At 39.8% G+C, this 23,702-nt stretch overlaps 1 protein-coding gene and 1 long non-coding RNA gene across 2 annotated transcripts; both read left to right on the plus strand.

Annotated features, from left to right (window-relative positions):
* The first annotated feature begins 1,371 nt into the window (after positions 1 to 1,371).
* mmadhcb (metabolism of cobalamin associated Db) lies at positions 1,372 to 8,429 on the plus strand. Its single transcript, XM_010879934.5, has 8 exons — positions 1,372 to 1,537; positions 2,790 to 2,836; positions 2,953 to 3,103; positions 3,277 to 3,497; positions 3,692 to 3,800; positions 6,288 to 6,418; positions 7,351 to 7,437; positions 7,608 to 8,429. The coding sequence occupies exons 2-8, from the start codon at positions 2,828 to 2,830 to the stop codon at positions 7,800 to 7,802; spliced, it is 903 nt and encodes a 300-aa protein (XP_010878236.2). The 5' UTR covers positions 1,372 to 1,537; positions 2,790 to 2,827; the 3' UTR covers positions 7,803 to 8,429.
* A 9,067-nt stretch (positions 8,430 to 17,496) lies between these two features.
* Positions 17,497 to 18,476, plus strand: LOC109616732. The gene is made up of 3 exons (XR_002197969.3): positions 17,497 to 17,637; positions 17,781 to 17,884; positions 17,986 to 18,476. It is a non-coding gene; the product is annotated as an uncharacterized LOC109616732 (long non-coding RNA).
* The last annotated feature ends 5,226 nt before the right edge of the window (positions 18,477 to 23,702 follow it).

Here is a 23,702-nt window from a genome sequence, read left to right on the forward strand (position 1 = left end):
TGCAGTCCCGACCTGTCATCCATTGAAAACATTTGGTGCATTATGAAATGAAAAATACAACAAACAAAACCCTGAACTATTGAGCAGCTGAAATCCTATATCAAACATGAATGGGAAAACATTCCACATTCAAAACTACAACAATTGTCTCCCAAATGCTTACAGAGTAATGTTAAAAGAGGTGATGCAACACAGTAGTAAACATGCCCCTGTCCCATATTTTTTGAAACATATTGCTGGTATAAAATTAAAAATGGGCATGTATTTTTCCAAAAACAATAACATTTCACAGTTTCAACGCTTTATATTTTGTCTTTGTACCATTTTCAATGAAATACAGGGATTAAATGATTTACACATCATTGCCTTGTTTTTATTAGCATTTTACACATTGTCCCAACTTTTTTGGAAATAGGGTTGTAATACAATATAACTAAAGGTTCTAGTCCCATTCAAAAAAGCTACTTTTTTTTGGAAATTGTAAATTGGAACAGAATGACGGGTCACTTAACTGGGTGCTCTCGTCTCTGTCACAGGTGCCCTTTACACAGCCCAAGCCAACTGACTTTTCTCTGTTCTCATCCTCTGTCTGCTCCCCCCCCCCCACCCGCTCAAAGCATGACATCTTAGGCTCTGTGTATTCTTGGATTGCATCGTACCTGACAAGCTGCTCCTACCAAGTGACAGAGAACGGATTTGTGTCTATGATGCAGGCTCTCATTACTGGCATCCTCTAGTGCTCTTTGTTAGTCCACCTACTCACTCTTAACATCGACAGGACAGTGCCATTGTTCTTCATGGGAGAAGGCTGGTCAACGCCTAGACTTTTCCATTGTTGCTGACAACCCAGAGGTGCAACATTACAAGAATTCTGGAGAAAAAATTCAAAGAAGACTTGGCTGACCATACCAGGGTTTCACAAGACACTGTGAGTGGTGAAACAGATTCTTAATCCTTCATTTTCTTGGAATCTGTCATGGTACATGTCTCAGGTAGCTAAAACTGTCATTACTACAACTACTTAAAAGTGAAAAGCTATATTGAAGGAGTGCCTTTGAGTTGATGGCCTGCACAATTCCAAAACAAATGTCATTTATATAACTCACTGGTAAGCACACCTAAAGTGGGTATCCGAACCAGATAAAAGAACCCCCTTACTCTCTTTGGTTTAAGCACATATTAGTGTCCCACAGGAAATACTGAAAATACTTTGGTTCCAATCCTGTCACGTGAGTCCTTGACACCACCTTTAGATTTGCGACTGGCATTAATTGTGAAGCACTAATGGATAGGGGTATACCGTCATCTAGTGGGCAAACATGATTCTGCATGTTGATATTCTTTCTGATTTGCCACCGCGTTACGTCAAGCACTTTTTGTCCCTCAGTCAATAACCCAACGTAACAGAGCATGTGCAAATCGAAAGGTGAAGCAGATAGCTAGGTCAATTATAAACATTGATAATAACTATCTAGCTTCTTGTCGTACTTGATTAATGCTCGCAAGAAGGAGATATTCTTCAAAGTATATATTTAAGGTAAATATATTTTACAGTTATCAGAGCTTATAAACGAAGATGAATCGGCTAACCAAGCTAGCTCTCAATATTAGCTTGCTATGCTAGTTTATGTAGCAGCGTTAGCTAGGTTGGTAATGTACAACTGTTTGTAGCAGCTCTCGAATGATTTTGTCGTTACTTCATTTAGCACAAATTAGCGACCAAGGGAAGTACTGTACAAAATATTCCCGACTGTTATTGTCACATGATCTCTGACTTTCAGCCATTTAGTACATCTATTTAACCTCTGAACGTTTTAGCCTGGAGTGCATCAACTATTTGTTTTCTAGCATTTAGAATCTACTGATCAGTGATTTTAGATGTATATCAATCGCAAACAGGGTTTAGAACAGGTGTTAGATTAGATTAAATTTTGTCATTGAACAGTACAAGTACAGTAAACGAAATGCAGTTAGCATAACCAGAAGTGCAAATAGTAGAGGGCAGAACATGTATTAAGTATATGGGATGTATGGATGTGCAATGAAAGAAAATGTACAAATGGCAATTGTAAATGTGCACTGAAGGCAAATTGTGCTGGTAAATTTTTCAAAGTTAGTTTGAGTTTATGTTGCAAGCTGTATTTAGCCAGAGATTAACCGTCTCTGCTGTCGGTCTATGTCTCAATTGAGCAATATGCCAAATTAATTCTTACTAGTAACAATGTACATGTTTTATTTTAATAAAACCTTATACAGCATACTTGTGTTATATGGTTTGTTTGGGGATCATACTTTGGCTGATAAAAAAAAAATAGATTTTAGTTATTGATAAACAAGCAACCGTTGGTGGTGGACCAAATGGTTTATTTAAGGACACACACACACTGGCACACAAACACAGCTTTATTAAATGACTTTTCTACAGTAATTGCTTTAAAAATATATATATATTACATTAGTGTTTGTTAGTTTCTGTAGCAATGTGACTATGTCTATGTTGCTGGACTGGATTTAGTGCCATGTCTGATGGCCGTGCCCCTAAAATCACAGAATTCTGTCTCTGTTGCATAGAAGTGTAATTTTGAATACAGGCAAAACGTTTTAGTTGCAAAAGATTTCTGCAACAAAAGCCAACCTAACAAGGTTTTATCAACTTATTTATCTTACATTCTGCAGTCCCGTTTCATAGTTTTTTTTCTGTGAAAGAATACACCTAAAATTTTACCAAATTCAATACACCACTAAATTAGTACCATAGAAACTCTGATGAAACGTTCCGTTGTTTGCAGTGTTTCAGGTGGATAACAGAAAGAAGAGGCCCAACAGGATGGCCAGTGTAAGTCATTTTTACAAAGGCATTCTTGTAATATCGTAAACAAATCCCACACATACTTATTTCCTGAAGCCACCGCCTGTCTGTCCTCACGCTTATGTTTGTTCCCTGTTCCCCAGGTGCTCTGTAACAGAGCCAGGCTGGTGACGTACCTGCCTGGGCTTCATGTACTGGTCCGCCGGATCGTTGGATCCAACCGGAGAACATTCTCTAATGCTGGATCTTCTGGCTCTGATGAGTCTCGCATAGCCATCACACCCCCTGACCTTGGTACGCTCAAACCTCTAATCACCATGATGTTACAGTACTAGCCTTGGGTGAACACAACTGTCTTATCATTAAAAGGAAAGTGAATCAGCTCAATCATTGGATTGACTTATTAAAGAAAGAAGTTCCCAGTGTTTTGTGACGTATTCTGTCTAACTGTGATTTCATTACACCAGGACCCAGGACCGTGTGGCCAGATGAGAGCATGGGCCCGTTTGGGCCTCAGGACCAGCGCTTTCAGCTGCCAGGTACCTGTGGCTTTGATTGCCACCTAGAGGGGACGGTCGAACAGAGAATGAAAGGCTCGGTCCACCGAATGGTGCCTGACATCCTGTCTGCCCCTTCCAGCAGCGAGAGGCATGAGTTCATCCTGGCCCAATTTGTTGGAGAGTTCCAAGTAAGTGTTGTTCTGTTTGGTTTCTTCTGGTGTGTTTGGATTTAGGTTTTGGTGATCTTTGCAGTGACTTTATTTAAATTAGCATTTGGGTTAAAACTCGGTTTTTGGCCTGTGGAATTATTTTGGAATAATTATTCACAGTTTGCACATTTTCTGGGATGTTTTTGGCAATGTTTCCTCATTTTTTGTCTTAGGGGAAAGAGGCCTCTCCCCCAGAACAAAATGTCAACAGAGCAGAACAGTACTTTGATAACTCCAGTGTGGAGTGTGCCATACAGTCCTGCCCTGAGCTTCTGAAGAAAGGTACATAATTTAAGAAAGCAGAACATAAAAGCACCAAGAAGCTTTTATGTTCAACCCGTGGCAGGTTCCTGTGGAGGAAAGGTTGAAATATATTTGACAGATAAAATATTTGTATCCATATTGGAATATGCATGACATTTCGGCCTTACTAAGACATCCTTTGATACTTCATAATATTATATCTTCAGGTGCTGTATTTTAATGTTAAAAAAAAAATGGTCTAAGTAAGAAAATATACCATTTTAATTTGGCAAGAATCTCTAGTGTCAAATAAAGAGATGAATTTAGGGAATCTAATTAGATTTTTGAACTTTTAAAATCCTCTAAATATTGTTTGACAGCTTTTGTAAGCTGATTGATGACCTACCAGCCCAAGTGTGCTAGAAAGGGAGAGCTGGGGTTTTATATTGCATTTCTTTTCTTTGTTCATACAGGGAAAACTAGCTGAGACCGAGGTCTCATTTACAGTGGTGCCCTGTATTACAACAACAAAAAACGAATATAAAACAATTAAAAACAGCAAGGAAGATTCACTGTAAAATTTTCAGTCAGACACTTTTTAAAACGTGCTATGGACACAGTATCCTTCAACATAAGGTCATCCTGTAGATCATTCCAAGTTTTAGGGGCACAGAAGGAGAAGGATGTTGTACCTATCTTAGACTTGACCTGGGGTACCTCGAAAACTATTCAGTGTTTGCTAAGAGCTGTTTCTCAATATAATTTTGGAGATAAGATATTTGGGAAGTTTCTGCAGGATGGCTTCATAAACGATTTAAAACATTTAACAACAATTGCAAGTTGAAGCCTGTGTCAAAAACCTTGGAGTTTTGTCCAATTATTAAATGCATTTATCAACTTTTGCATAGTGTTGGAAATTAAATATTGATCTCCTAATTCAGGCCCCAGGTGGACATAGCCACTCTCATTCCCACAGAAATAGTTTGTCCCGTATGATCTCATAGGAAATTAGAAAATATGTTTGCCTGCACGACCTTGAAGCTGACAGTCAAACTTACGTAAGCTTGGTTGTTCTACTGGATCAAAGGTCTGTCGCATAATAATTAATTTGGTAACATTTTATTTGGATAGTCATTCGGTACGCCTCACAGACAATATCAATAACATTGAAATGAAATACACTAACATGAATCTTAAGCTTAAACTCATCCAATTCTTAACCCTTTAAGAAGTTTAATGTAGCAGGTTTATGGACAGTTTATTGACAGTATGAATATATGTATAGCATTTACAGATGGTAATCTTGGCAAGCCAAATATAGTGTAACCTTAAAATATATAAATTTTTTTCGACTCTTTTTTCAAACCTTTTTTCTTGGCACAGTCACAGCATCTTAAACCATGCTCTCTAGGCGGGGACGCTTGAGATTGTTCAGCATGTGCATACCATGTGAGTGAATCAGTCCCCACTGTGCATGTAGAGTGTTGCAGCACCTGGAAATCTGGATATTGCACATGTCAGTATTGCAGTTTTGATCAGAATTTGATTGTATGCGCGCCACACTGGTTTCCATCAGCTTTATTCTGAATACCTTTTTACTGTGTAGGAGTTGCACTTGCGCGCCACACTGGTTTCCATCAGCTTTATTCTGAATACCTTTTTACTGTGTAGGAGTTGCACTTATTTAGTATTACATTTTTTGTTTAAGTGTTTCTCAAAACAGCAGTCAGATTAATAGAAAAATTTAAATATGCTCTATAACCTGTGCCTTATGATTTTCTTTGACTAGCGCCTATTTATTCTACAGTATTCTTTGAGTACATTGTATATACAATGTACTCAAAGAATGATCAGCCGGTAGAGGATTATGTAGTGCAAATTTTGGGAAATCACTCTGACGATGCAAGTGATCATTTCTAATATTCATCATTAAAATGTTTTAGTATTTACCAAGAATTGTAAGAAAATGTTTATTAAACTCAACATAGTACTAGATCTGAAGAAAATGGTCTAACATCATGCATAAAACTTAAACTAATGTTTGCATTGCAGCACCTACAGATTAAACATTATGAATACTGAATGCCAGCTCTTATTAGTATAATTTCTTTTTAAACCAAGTATGCATTTTGTTACAAATGGCAAATATGTCATTTGTACCCATGACAATGAAAAAGATCATGGTACATTTTTGTTCTAGTTTATCTCCCATATTTGTTCTTTTCTTTTCAATAATATACAACACATATTAGTGAGAGTCTATTTGAGCAGTTGTACTGTCTGTAGAATGCACATCTAGATTTTCTGTTTTATTTTGAATTTGCTGATATACTGTCTCTAGTTAATTTGTATATGATAAATGTTAACAGGGAATGAATGGACAAGCAAAAGTGAGAAAAACTGGGATGTTTGAGAAATTCCAAGTGTTCAGTAGGGGGGGCTCAAACCCTAAAAGAATGTAGAAGCCTGAATGAGCGCAATGTTTTCCTCATGAGTTTCGACCATGTTTTCCCTGTGTGTTCACAGATTTCGAGTCAATGTTTCCGGAGGCCCCTAACAACGACATGACTGTTGTCACGGTGACCCAGAAGACACAGAACGACATGACGACATGGTGTGAGGAGGTGGACAAAGAGAGAGAATTGATGCTAGACAAGGTGAGTTTCTGTCACAATACTGTGGGCAGTTGTACCCATAGTAGATGATCAGGCGTACCCTTGAAGATGCCACAGACACTTCTGCTGCCTTATGCAGTATGGAGTTAGGATTTTCTAGTATATGGCAGTGCTTCTTTTGGCAGGAATTTTAGACATCCCTGTTGTCTTAGCAACATAGCCTTTATGTCATCATGGCCACCTAATCGTCCCTAGTTTCAATTTTCTAATTTTTCCTGTACTCCTCTCTAACTAAATATACAATTATTACAGCTACTACATGTGTGCAATGAGTAATGCATTTAAGTCAGACTGGACAATAACGTCCAATCAAACAAGCACAACTTCTCTTACATAAACCAACCGCAAGAACAGCCTACCGATGAATAACATAATGGGAAAAGAGATCAAAGCAAGAATACCTAGGACATGAGGGTTTCCCAAACATCTCCTCTGACCTCCCAGATGTTTCACGTTTTAGATTTAAACATAAACTGACATCTGATTCTAGTCAACTGAAATTGTCCAGGGAGCACGAGAACAGCTTTGGGAAACCCTGGCCTACATGGAAATATAAGAGTAAACATGACTTTTTAATCATGATTAAATTTTTTTAGTTTTTATCCAGAAAATAAGGTTGCTTTATTTTTCCCATCAATATGCCACACCTGTGAGGTGGATGGATTATCTCGGCAAAGGAGAAGTGCTCACTAACACAGATTGACAGATATGTGAATAATATTTGAAATAGGCATTTTGTGTATGTAGAGAGTCTTAGATCTTTGAGTTCAGCTCATGATAAATGGGGGCAAAAACAAAAGTGTTTTGAATTTATAATTTTGTTCAGTGTAGCTACTTAAAATGTTACTGATGGTGCATAAGATACAAACTATCCAAATCAGAAGTGGTCTTGCATCATTCTCTTTGCCTTGCAGTTTATTGCTGGTGCCAAGGAGATCTGCTATGCCCTGAGGACAGAAGGCTTCTGGGCTGACTTCATTGACCCATCCTCCGGCCTGGCGGTAAGTTGTGACTCATGGCTGCTCAACGATTAGTACTATGCTACAGATGGCGTCAAATAATATTTAGCAAGAAACAAAAAATTGCGTTAAACAAAAATCTCTCAAACAACAAGCAGTAAAAGCACTAACAGACACTAACCCTAAAATATGTCCTCACATTTGACTTTCAGTTTTTTGGGTCATACACCAACAACACGCTGTTCGAGACAGACGAGAGATACTGTAATTTGGGCTTCAGCATCGAGGACCTGGGGTGCTGCAAAGTCATCCGGCACAACTTGTGGGGAACGCACGTTTTTGTGGGGACCGTTTTGACCAACGCACCTCCCCATAGCCTTATTATGACAAAGCTGCAAGGGAACTAAACCTGAAGCATGTGGGGTGTCAGGCATATGGCTGCTATCAAAACATGTCATGTCTCTTTACACAGACCTAAACTACAGTGTCAGGAAGCTATTTTTGTGTAGTTCACATTTGTACAGAACCGCCTAAAAAAACTGTACTCTGATATGGGGACATTCCCACAGTTCATGGCGGTTTTACAAGTATATTTTTTTAGCATCTCTGTCTGAGACAGTTATTTTCATTTCGTGTGTTGTGGTGGAAGGTCTGATTTTAATAGGGTCTCTCTTGCAAAGATGATATGATTTGAGACTAAGAGCTGCTTAAATAAAGCTTCATGTGGATGGTTGAAGGAGTGGAACTTCATTCCACCCTTGATTTGGGGTGTCGCATTTTTATTAGAAGATAATGGTTTTATTTTCTGATTTCACTGTGAACCTCATGCGTGCTTATTTAATTTTTGTGTTCAGAAGGGGGAATTGTCCACTTCACAGGTCTTGAGATCTAGTTAAAATCCTTGTGTATTATAATTGTGACTAATCAATGCACTGGGTTTAGAAACATGAAGTGTGGGGCTTTACTCTTTCTGAGGTGTTCTTGAGGGTTTCACATGTACATGTATTGAAATGCAATAAATCCAATAATCCTCACGGTGTCTGTGCATTCAGGATGAAGGGCATTGTTGATTACATAATCTACATATTACATTTAACTGATAGTGTTCTGATAGAGAGATATGGGATAATGGGGTGTCATGATGGGTGAACAGCAATAGAACTGAAATGCTTGCACTCACTGTGATGTTGCTTTGGTGATTGTCTATTGAGGACAACGACGTTAGCAACACGACTATACAGCATATAGTGGAGCCGAAGATGACCTAGTCCTTAAACTATTGGACCAGTAAATGAAAGTTTGCTAGTTTGACTACCCGACCTGACATGGTGAAATATTTGGCCCTTGACAAAGGCAGTTAGCCCAGACAGTTAACCCCAATTGCCCCACTATGTCACCCTGAATAGGGGTCCGCTAAATGACAGTTGTAAATGCAAAAAAGTCTAATGTGTAAGACAGTACAGTGTGGGTAGACCGTTACAACAGTCTGATTTTCTAGTGGTAGTTGACCATGTCAAGTCCTCTTCATCGGCACCCTTACCACCTGGGGGCACCCCGTCATGACGTCCAGGCCCCTGATGCACATCATGGAGTTTTGTTCCTTGGAGGGCACAATGCTGTTAAAAACTGAGCTGTAGTCAATGAGCAGCAGTCCTCTTGTCCAGCTGGCTAAGGTGGTGTGTAGTCTGGGTTAAAATTAAGAGACCACTTCAAATTGAACGCTTCTGTTCCTCACCCAAAACGTTACTTTTCAACAATTTTGAAAAGGAAAGAAAACAGCTCATTTCTTTCGGAGCTGTATATTAATATACACACGTCAGATCGGGGACGTCACTAGAAAATCATGGATGGGGGCCTAACCCTCATTTTGGGGGGTCTGGGCTTACTCCCCAAAATATATTTTCATCATGTATTTTTAAAGTAACATTGGGTGTAAAATCAATCAAAATAATGTTATTTTTGGTTGGCCAAAAGTATACCTGTCTCATAGTTTGTGTTAGACATTGATCGAATATGACTTAAATTCTATCTAAATACAGAAATTATAATCCACTCGGTCTTCATCCATCCAAAACATACGGCTGTACTATGTAGGCAAAAATCACTTTTGTTAACTATAGTTTACAGTAAATGAACATCTACATACAGTCTATTCTGTTTCTCAGCAAGATTTCTCTCAATCATTTCAAACAGATTTAGTCATTAAAAAATGTATCATAATTTAAAAAAAACATTTAACAACTCCCTTCCTCTGAACAGAATACATTGCAATACGAACTTCAAACCCAAACAAACTTGAATCAGTGAAACATGCAGTTTTGCAACCGTGTTCCTGGTGATTATTAGTGACATACAAATGTTAGCTAGCATGTCATTAATGGGAAATTTATATTTTCAGTAGTTGGTCAGTGTTATCGCAAAGAACATACGACCCCCTATTATCGGCCACCGTCCCCAATCATTGATCACCTTACTATTTTGTTGAATTACATTACAATTTATTAGGGGTTCTCCGGTAGGAGAAACCCTATTGTTATTGTTAGTATTATTATAATTATTTTTGACGCCTAAAATGCTTAATAGTTCAAAAAGTCAATGGTAAAAAATGCTATAAACTTGCATAGTGTTAAAATAGTCCACGTATAACAACCATACAGACCCCCACCCCGTTTCCTCCACCAGGGGCGCTACAGTACACAATTAAATTAGCTAACCTCAAAATAATGCCATTTCCACCCCGTTTGTCCTAGAGTGCTGATTGTTTTTGTACCTGCCTCATTTCTCATGATGAACAAAAAAGGCTCAAGAACCCATGAAGTCCACCATGATGGATTTTTCTGTGCAATGGAAAGTCATCTTCTCATTAACCATAAATCAAATTGATTTGTCCTTTTGCATACAGGTGTCTTATACATATCTTCCTTAAATCTTTTCAGGAATAAGAGATAACTGGTGGACAAAATGACTGACTACTGTACAATATATGTATGCACAATGTGCATGTGTGCAATTCTTTATTGGAACAATAACCTATGCACTTCATATTCACTGTGCCTTCTGACACCACCCCCATAACACCATGTGATTTTGCTAGTATCTCAAAGGACGGTGAAACGGCAGCTGACAGAAATCTGACCATTTTCAACACAAGCTAAAGCTAATGCTAATAAATGAATTTACAACACTTATACTCCTGAATCGGAATTACTTGCCAGCTAATTTTCAGACTCTAGGCATATATTTATGTATATTTATTTTCCATTCAACACCGTTTTCATGATTGAACTTAATTTACTTGAACAATGTTTTTTTTTAATTATTATTATTTTCTGTTAGCAACTGTTACTGTGGCAGGCAAAGGCCTAAAAAATCCCTTTTTAGGGTTATTACTCAACAGAAATGTTGCAACACATTTGCCTTAAAACTTAACTTTTAAATCAACAGAGTAAGCTACATTACATAAGGTATAGTGTATAACAGTTATATAGGTATAATAGTTATTAGGGCAGACATACGTCTATGAAATCACTTCTGAAGATTTTCACTCAAAGCAAATGTTGGTATAATTGCTAACTTCATACAGTATATTTTTTGTACTACGTGCTTTTAACGACAGCGATTCCAGCAGCCCAGACCCAATAAATCAACTTTTAGGGCTACTCACTCAATATGAACAGGAGAGCCTCGTATGGGCGTTGATAAGTGAGGTGAAGTCAGGAGTCATTTCTGTTGAAGCACTGTGCGGTACTGCTGCAAGATGTTCATCAGTGAGGCTGCATCTGCGCTTAGACTTCTTGAATTGTAGCATCGGGTGACCGTTTTTGTATTTCCTTGCATGCTTGCTCTGGAAGTGCCTCTGTAAATTGTACTCTTTAAAAACTGTGACGTTAGCTTTACATATTAAGCAAGTTGCTTTTACCTGCGACATCTGCAAATAAATATTTTCCTGTCAATAGTTTTTTTAATACCCTGCTTTCGTTATTAACTTTTCTTAGGCTAATTTCCAGAGATCGCTAGTCATCAGTTGCGTATAATGCGTACAAATGATAACTTCCGCGCGTGGATTGTGGTGCTGGTCCCATACGTATCATAGCAACGCAAATACTTTGTTTCAACTTAAAGGTATTTTGAACAGACAGTATGATACTGCTGTACTTATTACTGAGAGTGCCACCGGACCTTTAATTTGAAAATAAATAAAAATGCAAACAGTAAATAAAGTAACGTAATCTGCGGACCTCGTCCGGTATTTTTTATTTTGTATTATTTTAGTTTTGGATGTATCGCAGGCCGGATAGAATGACTCGACGGGCCGCATCCGGCCCAGGGGCCTTATCTTGCCCAGGTCTGCTCTAGGCCATACTTCTGAACAGGGCTGATAATGAAACTAGTTGCTGTCAAAATTTGCTGTCAAAAATCAACTGAATTATGACTTCACAAAGTTTGCCCTTTATGCTAACTCTAATGACCACTATAAAAATTTCCTTAAAATCAACCGGTAATCTAATTCACCTGACTGTTGGTGTACAGGTGTCTCATATGTGCCTTCCTATAGCGTTGTAAGGAATAAGATACATTACAAGATGGCGGACAAAATGGCTGACCAGTGTAAAAACTATCGATACATACACTTCATGTGTGCATTACATTATGGCACAATGAAAATACAGATCAGGTATATCATCCACAGACACCCGACCCGATTCCTCCACAGGGGGCACCATTGGCCATGCCATAATGCATATCTTCCACAATTATGCCATTTCCACCCCGACTCACCTAGAATGCTGATAGAATGCCTCATTCCCCAGGAGGTACAAATATGCCTCAAGGACTTATCATGTCTGCCATCTTGCATATTTTGTACTGTCAACATTTTATGAAACCAATAGAAATCTACATAAAATCAACAATAACTCTGATTGACCTGGCAATCGGCAACCATGTGTCTTATACATGTCTCCCTATAGAGAGTTCACAGCTATGAATAAAATACAATATGGAGGACAAAATGGCTGGCCAGTGTAAAACAAATGCATCCACAACATTAATGAGTGCATTACATTATGGCACAACTAAAATATAGACCATTTATACCTACCACACAGACACTGGACCCAATTCCTCCACAGGGGGCGCCACAGGCCACGCTTTAATTAATTATTTTCACAATGACACAATTTCCACCTTGATTGACCTAGAATGCTGATTCTTTATCTAGAGGCCTAATTCCCTATGAGGTGTAGCACTGCATCAAGAACCAATCCGCCATCATGGATATTTTGTACAGTGAACATTTTATGAAACCTATAAAAATGTACTTAAAAAAAACAATAACTCTGACTTGACCTGGCAATCGGCATACCTTTCCCACAAATATGCCATTTCCTCCCCAATTGACATACAATGCTGATTTTTTGTGTACATGCCTCATTCCCCAGGATGTACAAAACTACATCAAGAACCTATCATGTCTGCCATCTTGGATATTTTTTACTGTGAACATTTCATGAAACCAATAAAAATCGACATAAAATCAATAATAACTCTGCAAATGTGTCAAATAGATGTCACGCTATAGGGGAGTGTTTCCCAATCCTGGGGTGCACGTTTTTGTTTTTGCCCTAGCACTCACACACCTGTTTTAAATGTTGCCTTACCACTTAAACACTTGAGTGACGTAATCAACTTATCATTAAGTCTTTCATTTGGATCAGGTGTTCTACGGTTCTCATCTCATAAACTTGTTGAAAGTGCTGGGAAATGCTTTGCTTTATTTTTGAATTTTTGCCGTTTTTGCCTGTCTCCTTCCCAAAATGGTGCCGCTACACCAATGTTTCTTGAGAATCTCACTAAGTCCTCTTTTGTCTATTTCATCCATTAATATTTGAGTGTCTTCAAAATTATTAAACAAAAACATGAATGGGGAGAGAGCTTCTTGTACTTCCTCTAGAGTTGAGGCCTCTCTGAGCATCTGCAAAGCACCCTGTATTTCCTCATCATTCAGGGGTGAGGACTTGTACCCGGTCTCAGAAGAGGCCCGTGGTGGCATTTACCTAGGCAACAGCATCCCCCAGGTCAACAACGCATCTTGGCAACTGGAATGAAAGATCACAACAATCACATAGAACTAGAGGTGTACAAAGTACAAAGTAAAAGTACTCAACTGGGTTCAGCTGTGTTCACCACTTTAGGGAATTATCTAATTAAGATCTAAGTAATCAGGTAAAGGGAGTTAAAAAAACAAACAGTGATCAATAAAATAAAAAGGAAGAGTGTAAATTATCAATTCAGGTAATTGGTTAGTTATGAACTCTGTTTAGGTAATTTAGCTCATCCTCAGCAACTTCCCAAAACTGGTGAACACTGCCAAATACTTCTACTTCTTTTTACACCAATGCATAGATTAAATAATGACAACATAGTGAATATGAAGCAAAGAAAATAAATGGATCTTCCCTGCTTGCATATAGTGACAGGTGCATCATGCATCTTTAGCTAGTTATAACGTATCCCACTTACCGAAATCTTCGTTATTTCCCTTGTAATTCTTCCTTCATAAACGAATGCACTAAATCAAAAACACCACACCAATGGAAACCGAATGGGCTTAACTGAATATTAAGGAACCCCCATATTAAGTTATGTCCCCGACTTGAGGTCTGCAGTTATACCCTCCTCCGTTAGTTGGGCCACTAGCCTAACTATTTGATAATTTGTTATTTTGAAGAGCTTAGATTATTTTTTTAAGTGTTCAATATATTTCTCGGGAATTTACGTTATTATTATTTCTAAGGCTTTTTTATGCTTCATTGGAATGAAGAAATAGTGGGTGAAAGAGCAATGGTTAGTATTTGAATGCCTGCTAAAGCGGTCTCGTATGCTGTCCAGCGTCAGGGGAGTAGAACTTTGTACCAACCAAATCTTTTCGTGTAAGATAAATATATACGTACTGACTATGTCGAATGACGTTATTATTAGCCTACTCTCAAATTTTCTTCCCCCTTTCTATTTACTTTTCTCCCTTAATTTCATTGCAGTGTACGTGTTTATATTGCCATCGTGTGTCGAATACAGACATACAAGCGACATATGAGAAAAAACGAAAAAACGTTATTTACATATGAACGTATTAGGAAATCACACACTCAATGGAATCTATTACACCTGAAGCGCAGGGATGAGCCGATTATGACGTAAGCGTCGTTCTCCAGTCAGTTAATGTGGTTGCATTGACGCAACAATGTAAAAGAAAGTGCTTTCAGCAGAGCGGTTCATAACCAAACTGAACGTTCAGCTGCTACACTACCTACTTTAAGACTGGGTCTGGTCTGGAAGGTCAACTTACATACGAGTTGCCCTTCCAGACCCTGGTAAGTAGAAGACCACTCTGATACTGTGTTTTCTTTAGAACATAATCTAATAACTCAATTAGATATTTTCAGATAATGAATTGGAAGGGAAAATGTATAACATTTGCTGCAAAGACCCAATTGGACGTAGTGTGACATTTTGTTCTCTGAGTAATATGGTCCCAAACTAAAATCGGTTTAGTTCAGCCTGACATTTGAAGTCCATCCACCTCTGTTTCTCTTTCAGTAATGTCTATAGGTAAAAGGCTTCTTGCTGTTGGGTATTATACCAAATCTTCATATGAAGAGTCCTGCTCAAGTGTCTTCCCTTCTGCTAACTCCTGCTAATGTATGTGTCCTCTGGGTGTTGTGTAGCTGCAGCAACAGGCACGCGTCTGTCTGTATGGAGTACGTAGAATAGTGTTCTGTGTGTGCCCTGGGTTAACATGTGAGTCTGTCCGTGTGTATGTAGATGGTATAGTGTTGTAACCAGCACTGATACACAAGACCAGTTCATCTTCTTCCTGGGGTTCCCCTGAGATAACATGCAGCCTGGACTGTCAGCCAGGTGGGTCTCCATCATCCAACTAATTATGTGTCTAACACTTATTTAAAAATGTGTCTGACAACCTGGTTTCCCTCCCTAAGAGGCTGTCCAGCACTGCCTGGTAAACGGACGTATCATCAGCGCCCCAAGAGTTTGCCGTTCATGTGCGTTGTCTTTGACCCTTGAAATCTACAATGCAACGTTTTACACTACCGACTTTAAGACTGGGTCTGGTCTGGAAGGTCAACTTACGTACGAGTTGACCTTCCAGACCCCGGGTAAGTAAAAGACCACTCTGCTACTGTGTTTTCTTTAGCACATAATCTAATAACTCAAATAGATATGTTCAGATAATGAATTGGAAGGGAAAATGTATAACATTTGCTGCAAAGACCCAATTGGACGTAGTGTGACATTTTGTTCTCTGAGTAATATGGTCCCAAACTAAAATCGGTTTAGTTCAGCCTGACATTTGAAGTCCATCCACCTCTGTTTCTCTTTCAGTAATGTCTAGAAGTAAAAGGCTTCTTGCTGTTGGGTATTATACCAAATCTTCAGATGAAGAGTCCTGCTCAAGTGTCTTCCCTTCTGCTAACTCCTGCTAATGTACAGTAGATATAAAAAGTCTACACAACCCTGTTAAAATGCCAGGTTTTTGTGATGTAAAAGAATGAGACATAGAAATCATGTCAGACATTTTTCCAACTTTAGTGTGACCTATAACATGAACAATTCAATTGAAAAACAAACTGAAATCTTTGATAACCTGGTTGCATAAGTATGCACACCCTTAAACTAATACTTTGATGAAGCACCTTTTGATTTTATTACAGCACTGTCTTTTTGGGTAGGAATCTATTAGCATAGCACATCTTGACGTGGCAATATTTGCCCACTCTTTTTTGCAAAAGTGCTCCAAATTTGTCAGATTGCGAGGACATCTCCTGTGCTCAGCCCTCTTCAGATCACCCCACAGATGTTCAATTGGATTCAGGTCTGGGCTCTGGCTGGGCCATTCCAAAACGTTAATATTCTTCTGGTGAAGCCATGCTTTTGTGGATTTGGATGTGTGCTTTGGGTCATTGTCATGCTGAAAGGTGAACTTCCTCTTCATCTTCAGCTTTCTAACGGACACCTGAAGGATTTGTGCCAAAATTGCCTGGTATTTGGAACTGTTCATAATTCCCTCCACCCTGACTAAGGCCCCAGTTCCAGCTGAAGAAAAACAGCCCCTAAGCATGATTCTGCCACCACCATGCTTCACTGTGGGTATGGTGTTCTTTGGGTGATGTGCAGTGTTGTTTTTACGCCAAACATACCTTTTGGAATTATGGCCAAAACGTTCAACCTTTGTATCATAAGACCATAACACATTTTCACACATGCTTTTGGGGGACTTGATGTTTGTTTTTGCAAACTTCAGCCGTGCTTGGATGTTTTTCTTTGTAATAAAAGGCTTCTGTCTTGCCACCCTACCCCATAGCCCATTCATATGAAGAATACGGGAGATTGTTGTCACATGTAGCACACAGCCAGTACTTGCCAGAAATTCCTTCAGTTCCTTTACTGTTGCTGTAGGCCTCTTGGAAGCCTCCCTGACCAGTTTTCATCTAGTCTTTTCATCAATTTTGGAGGGATGTCCAGTTCTTGGTAATGTCTCTGTTGTGCCATATTTTCTCCACTTGATGATGACTGTCTTCACTGTGTTCCATGGTATATCTAATGCCTTGGAAATTCTTTTGTACCCTTCTCATGACTGATATCTTTCAACAATGAGATCCCTCTGATGCTTTGGAAGCTCTCTGCAGACCATGGCTTTTGCTCTGAGATGCAACTCAGAAAATGTCAGGAAAATCCTACTAGAACAGCTGAACTTTATTTGTGATTAATCAGAGTCACTTTAAATGATGGCAGGTGTGTAATTACTTCTATTTAACATGAGTTTGAATGTGATTGGTTAATTCTGAACACAGCCACATCCCCAGTTGTAAGAGGGTGTGCATACTTATACTTAACTAGGTAAATGTTAGGTTTTTATTTTTAATTCTTCCCCCTTGAAGATTTCAGTTTGTTTTTCAATTGAATTGTTCACATTATAGGTCACATTAAAAGTGGAAAAGGTTCTGACGTGATTTATGTTTGTCTCATTCTTTTACATCACAAAAACCTGTCATTTTAACATGGGTGTGTAGACTTTTTAAATCCACTATAAGTGTTCTCTGAGTGTTGTGTAGCTGCAGCAACCAGTGACCACCATTCTTAACCAGCTTCCTATTGCTCCCAGAGCAGCGAGACCCACACCTGACATACAAATACCAAGAAGTCATGGACAAACTGACAAAGGTATGTCCATTCATTTGTTTGCTCATATGGCACGTGTTTCTCTGACCCCAGAAATTTACAATGCAATGTTTTACAGCGATTTTTATATTTTTCAGGTGCTGCACCAAATGTCTTTGTTCAACTGTCTCTCTCTCTTTCTGTAGGGCGTGCCTAATGTCAGAGAGGAACACTGCTCGGAACACTAAATCAAATGCTGACAACCTATAAGACACACTGGAGACGTGCATGTGAAAGCTGTCGGGAAGAGGTAGGGACAGAGACATCTTTTGGGGCTTTGTGTGTGTAGAAACCTGGGTTGATGATGGACCTCTCACCCTGTTGTCTCTCTCTGCCTCGTCTTTCTGTCAGAATCCCACTGCAGTGTATTCTTATGCTGATTTCCGTGTCCTTGGCAACCGGGGTCTTCCGTATTACACCTGTGAATACCACTTCTGGGTTCAGGGCAAGACTGCTTACAATGGGGTGTAGCGGCTATCCACCTCTACCTGTGTGTGTGTGTGTGTGTGTGTGTGTGTGTGTGTGTGTTTGTGTACTTGAGCACCATGACCAAAAAAAAGAAACTGGGACATTTTGGCAGTCCTATTCTACAATTTGGAAACGTAAATGATAATGTGTGTAGACCAAAATATTTGTACATTTTTTTTAATGTAATTTAGATTAAATCACTTTGTCTATTTGCATTAGATTATTCTTAAAAATTGTTATCCGGCACAGCCAGAAGAGGACTGGCCCCTCAGAGTCTTGTTCCTCTCTATGTTTCTTCCAAGGTTTTTACCCTACTTGGGAGTTTTTCCTAGCCACTGTGCATCAATTTATTGTTCTTGCATGCTCTTTGGAGTTTCTAGGATTGGTATCTGTGCATTTTGTGATAAGACAATATAAAAATGGCTTTATATAATAAAGTTTGTTCCTTGCTTGCATCAGATATTGTTTTGCCTTCATTCAAAATCTCTATAGTGGAAATGGGTGTGATGTGTCTTGGTAGATATTGGATTCTGAGTGGAATTGCACAAAAAGATAGTCTATAGTACACAGTTCTGAAAGATTAAACTTATTAAATTCCAGTGTGATTAAACACCTATAAAATTGCACAAGGGCAGTCATATAAAAGCTATATTGTTTTGGGGCAAAATCCAGTGTGGCCACAAGGCCTACAACTCTAAGGATTTGTCTTTTTTTTGAGTAAACAAAGTTTTAGGCAGTGCTTTATAAACTGTAAAACCAGTATGGACACAAACCATATGAAAACGAACTGCTTATAGGTATGTTTCATTGATTTTCTTATAACTTTTTTTTTATGGATAGGGATCGTTTTATGGATCATTGGCCAACGAGATTCTCTAGAAACAGAAGCATTTCCCAGCACTTTTAACACGTTCATGAGATGAGGAGCGTGGAGCGGCTGATACAAACATGGGAGTCTTGACCTTGTTAAGGAAAAACTAACAAAAAAGGGAATGGCAACTGTCAAATACAGCACGAGTTAGCTAGTAGGCTGTGACTGGCTAATTAAGCAAGCTATTAACCTAACAGAAGAAGCCACTATCTGCAATGTAGAGAGCACCTATGAAGTTATTGGAAAAGCTTTGACTATATTACAAGCAGGGTTTTTCCTGAAAAGAGGAATTTCTGGCGCTCCCCAAAAGAGGTCCTAGGGGGCGCCAAATGAAAATAACCAAGAATAGACAACCAAGAATAGAAAAAAAAAAAATCCTCTCCGAATGTGCTTAATAGCAATTTATCAAACAACTGTTCAACAAGAACATAAACCGAAGGCTAATGAGATCCTCTAACCGACGTCATTTTCCCATGTCAGTTATTTCAGTTTTTTAATCCTGTTAATACTCTCCCCTTAAAAACATACTACCGCGTGTGCAGTCACGTGACTTCGCACCGTCCGGTCAGCAGCATGGAAGCAACGTGGAGAAGAACACAAATGCCTAGTCAACTGGTCCCAAAGAAAAACACAGTGTCGGTTGTTTGGACACGTTTAGGCTTCAGTTAAGACGACACCTAACAAAATGAGGTCAAATGTAAACACTGCAGAAAAACTGTTTCAGCGACCAAAGGTAATACGACCAATCTGTTTCAACCCTTGGAGCACAATCACGTTACCGAATATGAACAGTGCATGGCTCAAAAAACGATCGACTGACAAGCGCCCAGCAACATGTGCTTCCACAAAGCAAGTGTCAATAACACAAGCATTTCCAAATGGCACGCATTATGACTCCATTTGTTACTACATCGCGAAGGTCATGGCTCCCATAGCTGCAGTGGTTTTAAACACCTCGTTCAAACTCTAGACCATTTTTTTCCTAAACTGCGCTGCCCAACATGAACAAAACATGTCGTAAAAATGTAGCTGCTGAAGTCTGTTCAGTTGGCAGCCACATCCGATCTCTGGTCAACTAGGACAATGGACCCATACTTGAGCCTTACTTTGCCCTACATTGACGGTTAATCGAAGCTGCGCAACAGATGCCTTGAGACGGCATTTTTTTCAGTCGATCACACATCAGAGATGACTGCACAGGTCCTGAGAGATGCTTTCTGCGTGGGAACTCACGGAAGAGAACCTCGTGGCCATAACGACGGACAACGGCGCTAATGTTGTCAAAGCTGGATGGACACGGAAGCAGTGCACATTGCAATCGGTACGTTCACATCAGCTTAACAGACACAATGCTATAATATTAAATAATCCAATTGGGGATATCTGGGTGGTGACTGGCTGCTATATTCTATGTTTGTTTCGGTGTGTCATAAATGATCAAGTCTATATGTTTTTATATAACTTTTTTTATTCTCCTTTTCTTTCTATGCTGATGTTCTTGTTAAGCATCCTGAAGCAGGATGTGACCTCTGCAACTGACTGCCTCTCCCAACCCCACACCCATGTCCTTCAAACTCACTCCCCTCCCCCATTCCAAGATTTATTCAGAAATAACAAGAAAATTCATAGATTTCTGTCATAAGGTAACTCACTGCCTTTACTGTACACAGACCAATCATGCTTACTGTTGTGCGTAGTCACCCCCTAAAGGCCCATTCTGAGCCAGGAAAAACACTGTACAGAGTGAAGTACATTACCCTGTTTTAGATACACCTGTAAGCAGTTGCAAGCTAGCTATCTAAAACATTAGAATATAAGTTACCATAAATAACACTTCTGAATTATTCCCGTAAACAAACCCCTATTGTCTATCTGAAAACACTTGTAAAAGACAACACCGCGATTCAGCACCTCCATCGATTAACAGCGACACATTACACAGCAAAAATAGCACAAAACCTACCATACTCCAAATATAAGCAAAACCATCAGGCCAATTATTTTATATTAAAACAAACTATGCACCTCAACATCACAAGATCACTGGGGTTTACAATTAAAACACTGCAACATTAACAAAATACAGGAAACCAATAATTAATCGTTTGTCTTACTTTTAGAAGAAGTATTCTTTGCCGAAAAGTCCTTGACTATGTCCTTAAAATTCAAATCACGAAGAATGTCATTCTCAATTGACATAAGTGTAAGCTGGCTCACTCTTGTTGCATACTCGGTTGAGGTTTGTTTTTCACCAACGCAAGTGTTGAAAAAGAGCGCTCACCACTTGCGTTGGTCACAGGCATGGTCAAATATATGCGTAGAGCTATATGTCCATGTTTGGAAGGACTGGCTGTAGTTTCCTTCAAGAATGACAGTTGCTCTCCATTCTAGCCAAAAATGTTAGAGCTAGCTAGCGACAAGTAAGGCGATGCTGTTTCTCTGGTAAGGATGGTGGCACAGATTTCAAGAACCCAGTTAGTTTTTGATTTTATTTTCAATAATTCCTGGTCACGGACCTCTTTTTGTTTTTGAGCCTTTCTTTTTTGAGAAATGTCCCATCATGCTCTGACATTTTGGTTGCTAAGTGAACATGACAGTCCAGAATCAACTCCTTGATTCACAAATACAAACCATTCCGAACCAGCAACTTTGCATTATTCATGTCAAGTGATAAACCAGCAAATCAAAAATACACAGGGTATGTTATATGTAAATATATTTATTGGCCAATAAGAGGCCCCCTTGATTATCTGGGCTCCTGGGCTTCAGCTAAGTTAAGCCTGTGCATTAAAGCGCCATTGTCCACGAGGAGGGTAAGCCAGAGAAGGTCATGTTGGCAGAGTGCTGTATCCAAGCATATTCATGGAAAGTTGACTGGAAGGGAAAAGTGTGTCAGGAAAAGGTGCAGGATTGTCAGGCAAAGCTAATTCAAGAACTTTGGGGAGCTTCACAAGCAGTGGATTGAGGCTGGAGTCAGTGCATCAAGTGCCACCACACACAGACATGTCCAGGAAATGGGCTTCAAGTGTCACATTTCTAGTGTCAAGCCACTCCTGAACCAGAGGAAAAAGTCAGAAGCATTTTACCTGGGCGAAGGAGAAAATGAACGGGACCGTTGCTCAGTGTTCCAAAGTCCTCTCTTCAGATAAGTACATTTTGCATTTCATTTGGAAATCAAGGTCCCAGAGTCTGGAGGAAGAGTGGAGAGGCACATTATCCAAAGTTGCTTGAAGTCCTGTATGACATTTTCAGTCAGTGATTTTGACTGCAAACCATAATCATCAAGAAACAAAAAGAGGCTGGAAATGTTTCATTTTATGTGTAATGCATCTAGAATATATTAAGGTGTCTTTTTGATTTGCATTACGGGGAAAAAATTAACCTTTCCACAATATATATATATATTTTTAGATGCACCTGTATAGCCACTCATGAGTTAAGTTGGTAGCTGCTACTAGCAACCATTATTATTAGTTCTCATTATTCCAGCTGACTGTTGCTGCCGCGCATACCCATGTCAGCTGCCTGTAGCCTGTACACAGCTGACCAAAAGCAGCATAACGGTAATGTTGGTCTACAGACTGATTTCCATAAAAACGATAAATTCCGTACAGTCTAGTGCTGGTTTTCTTGCTTTAACAGAAACTGAGTAAGCAACCCTGAAACCGGCTACAACAGCCAGCCCACAATAGTAGAGAAAATACTGGCTAGATCTCTTCGTCAGAAAAGAAGAATTTAGCCGTTCGCTGGCCTAGTTCAAGTTAAATGTTTATTTATCAAATCCACCAAATAAAACCACCCCATCCTGCACAATGAAGTTCTTGTAACATGGCACCCGACATCTATGTAGTAAGAATTAAGAACTATGTAAAGCATCCATCCATCCATCTTCTTCCGCTTATCCGGGGCCGGGTCGCGGGGGCAGCAGTCTAAGCAGGGATGCCCAGACTTCCCTCTCCCCAGACACTTCCTCTAGTTCTTCCGGGGGGACACCGAGGCGTTCCCAGGCCAGCCGGGAGACATAGTCCCTCCAGCGTGTCCTAGGTCTTCCCCGGGGTCTCTTCCCGGTGGGACGGGACCGGAACACCTTCCCAGGAAGGCGTTCCGGAGGCATCCGAAAAAGATGCCCAAGCCACCTCAGCTGACCCCTCTCGATGTGGAGGAGCAGCGGCTCTACTCTGAGCTCCTCCCGGGTGACCGAGCTTCTCACCCTATCTCTAAGGGATCGCCCGGCCACCCTGCGGAGAAAGCTCATTTCGGCCGCCTGTATCCGGGATCTTGTCCTTTCGGTCATGACCCAAAGCTCATGACCATATGTGAGAGTAGGAACGTAGATTGACTGGTAAATCGAGAGCTTCGCCTTGCGGCTCAGCTCTTTCTTCACCACGACAGACCGATACATCGACCGCATTACTGCAGAAGCTGCACCGATCCGTCTGTCAATCTCCCGTTCCATCCTTCCCTCACTCGTGAACAAGACCCCTAGATACTTAAACTCCTCCACTTGAGGCAGGCACTCTCCACCAACCTGAAGTGGGCAAGCCACCCTTTTCCGACTGAGGACCATGGCCTCGGATTTGGAGGTACTGATTTTCATCCCCACCGCTTCACACTCGGCTGCAAACCGTCCCAGTGCATGCTGAAGGTCCTGGTTAGAAGGGGCCAACACGACAACATCATCTGCAAAGAGCAGAGACGAAACTGTGTGGTCCCCAAACCTGACACCCTC

The sequence above is a fragment of the Esox lucius genome, chromosome 16 (assembly GCF_011004845.1).
Source record: "Esox lucius isolate fEsoLuc1 chromosome 16, fEsoLuc1.pri, whole genome shotgun sequence".
In the NCBI taxonomy this organism is placed as follows: domain Eukaryota; kingdom Metazoa; phylum Chordata; class Actinopteri; order Esociformes; family Esocidae; genus Esox; species Esox lucius.

Bases quoted from the DNA above. Each gene is read 5' to 3' on its own strand.
- mmadhcb (XM_010879934.5), top strand. The intron at 3,498-3,691 runs GTAAGTGTTGTT...TTTTTGTCTTAG, and splicing joins AATTTGTTGGAGAGTTCCAA to GGGAAAGAGGCCTCTCCCCC. The intron at 3,801-6,287 runs GTACATAATTTA...GTGTGTTCACAG, and splicing joins CCCTGAGCTTCTGAAGAAAG to ATTTCGAGTCAATGTTTCCG.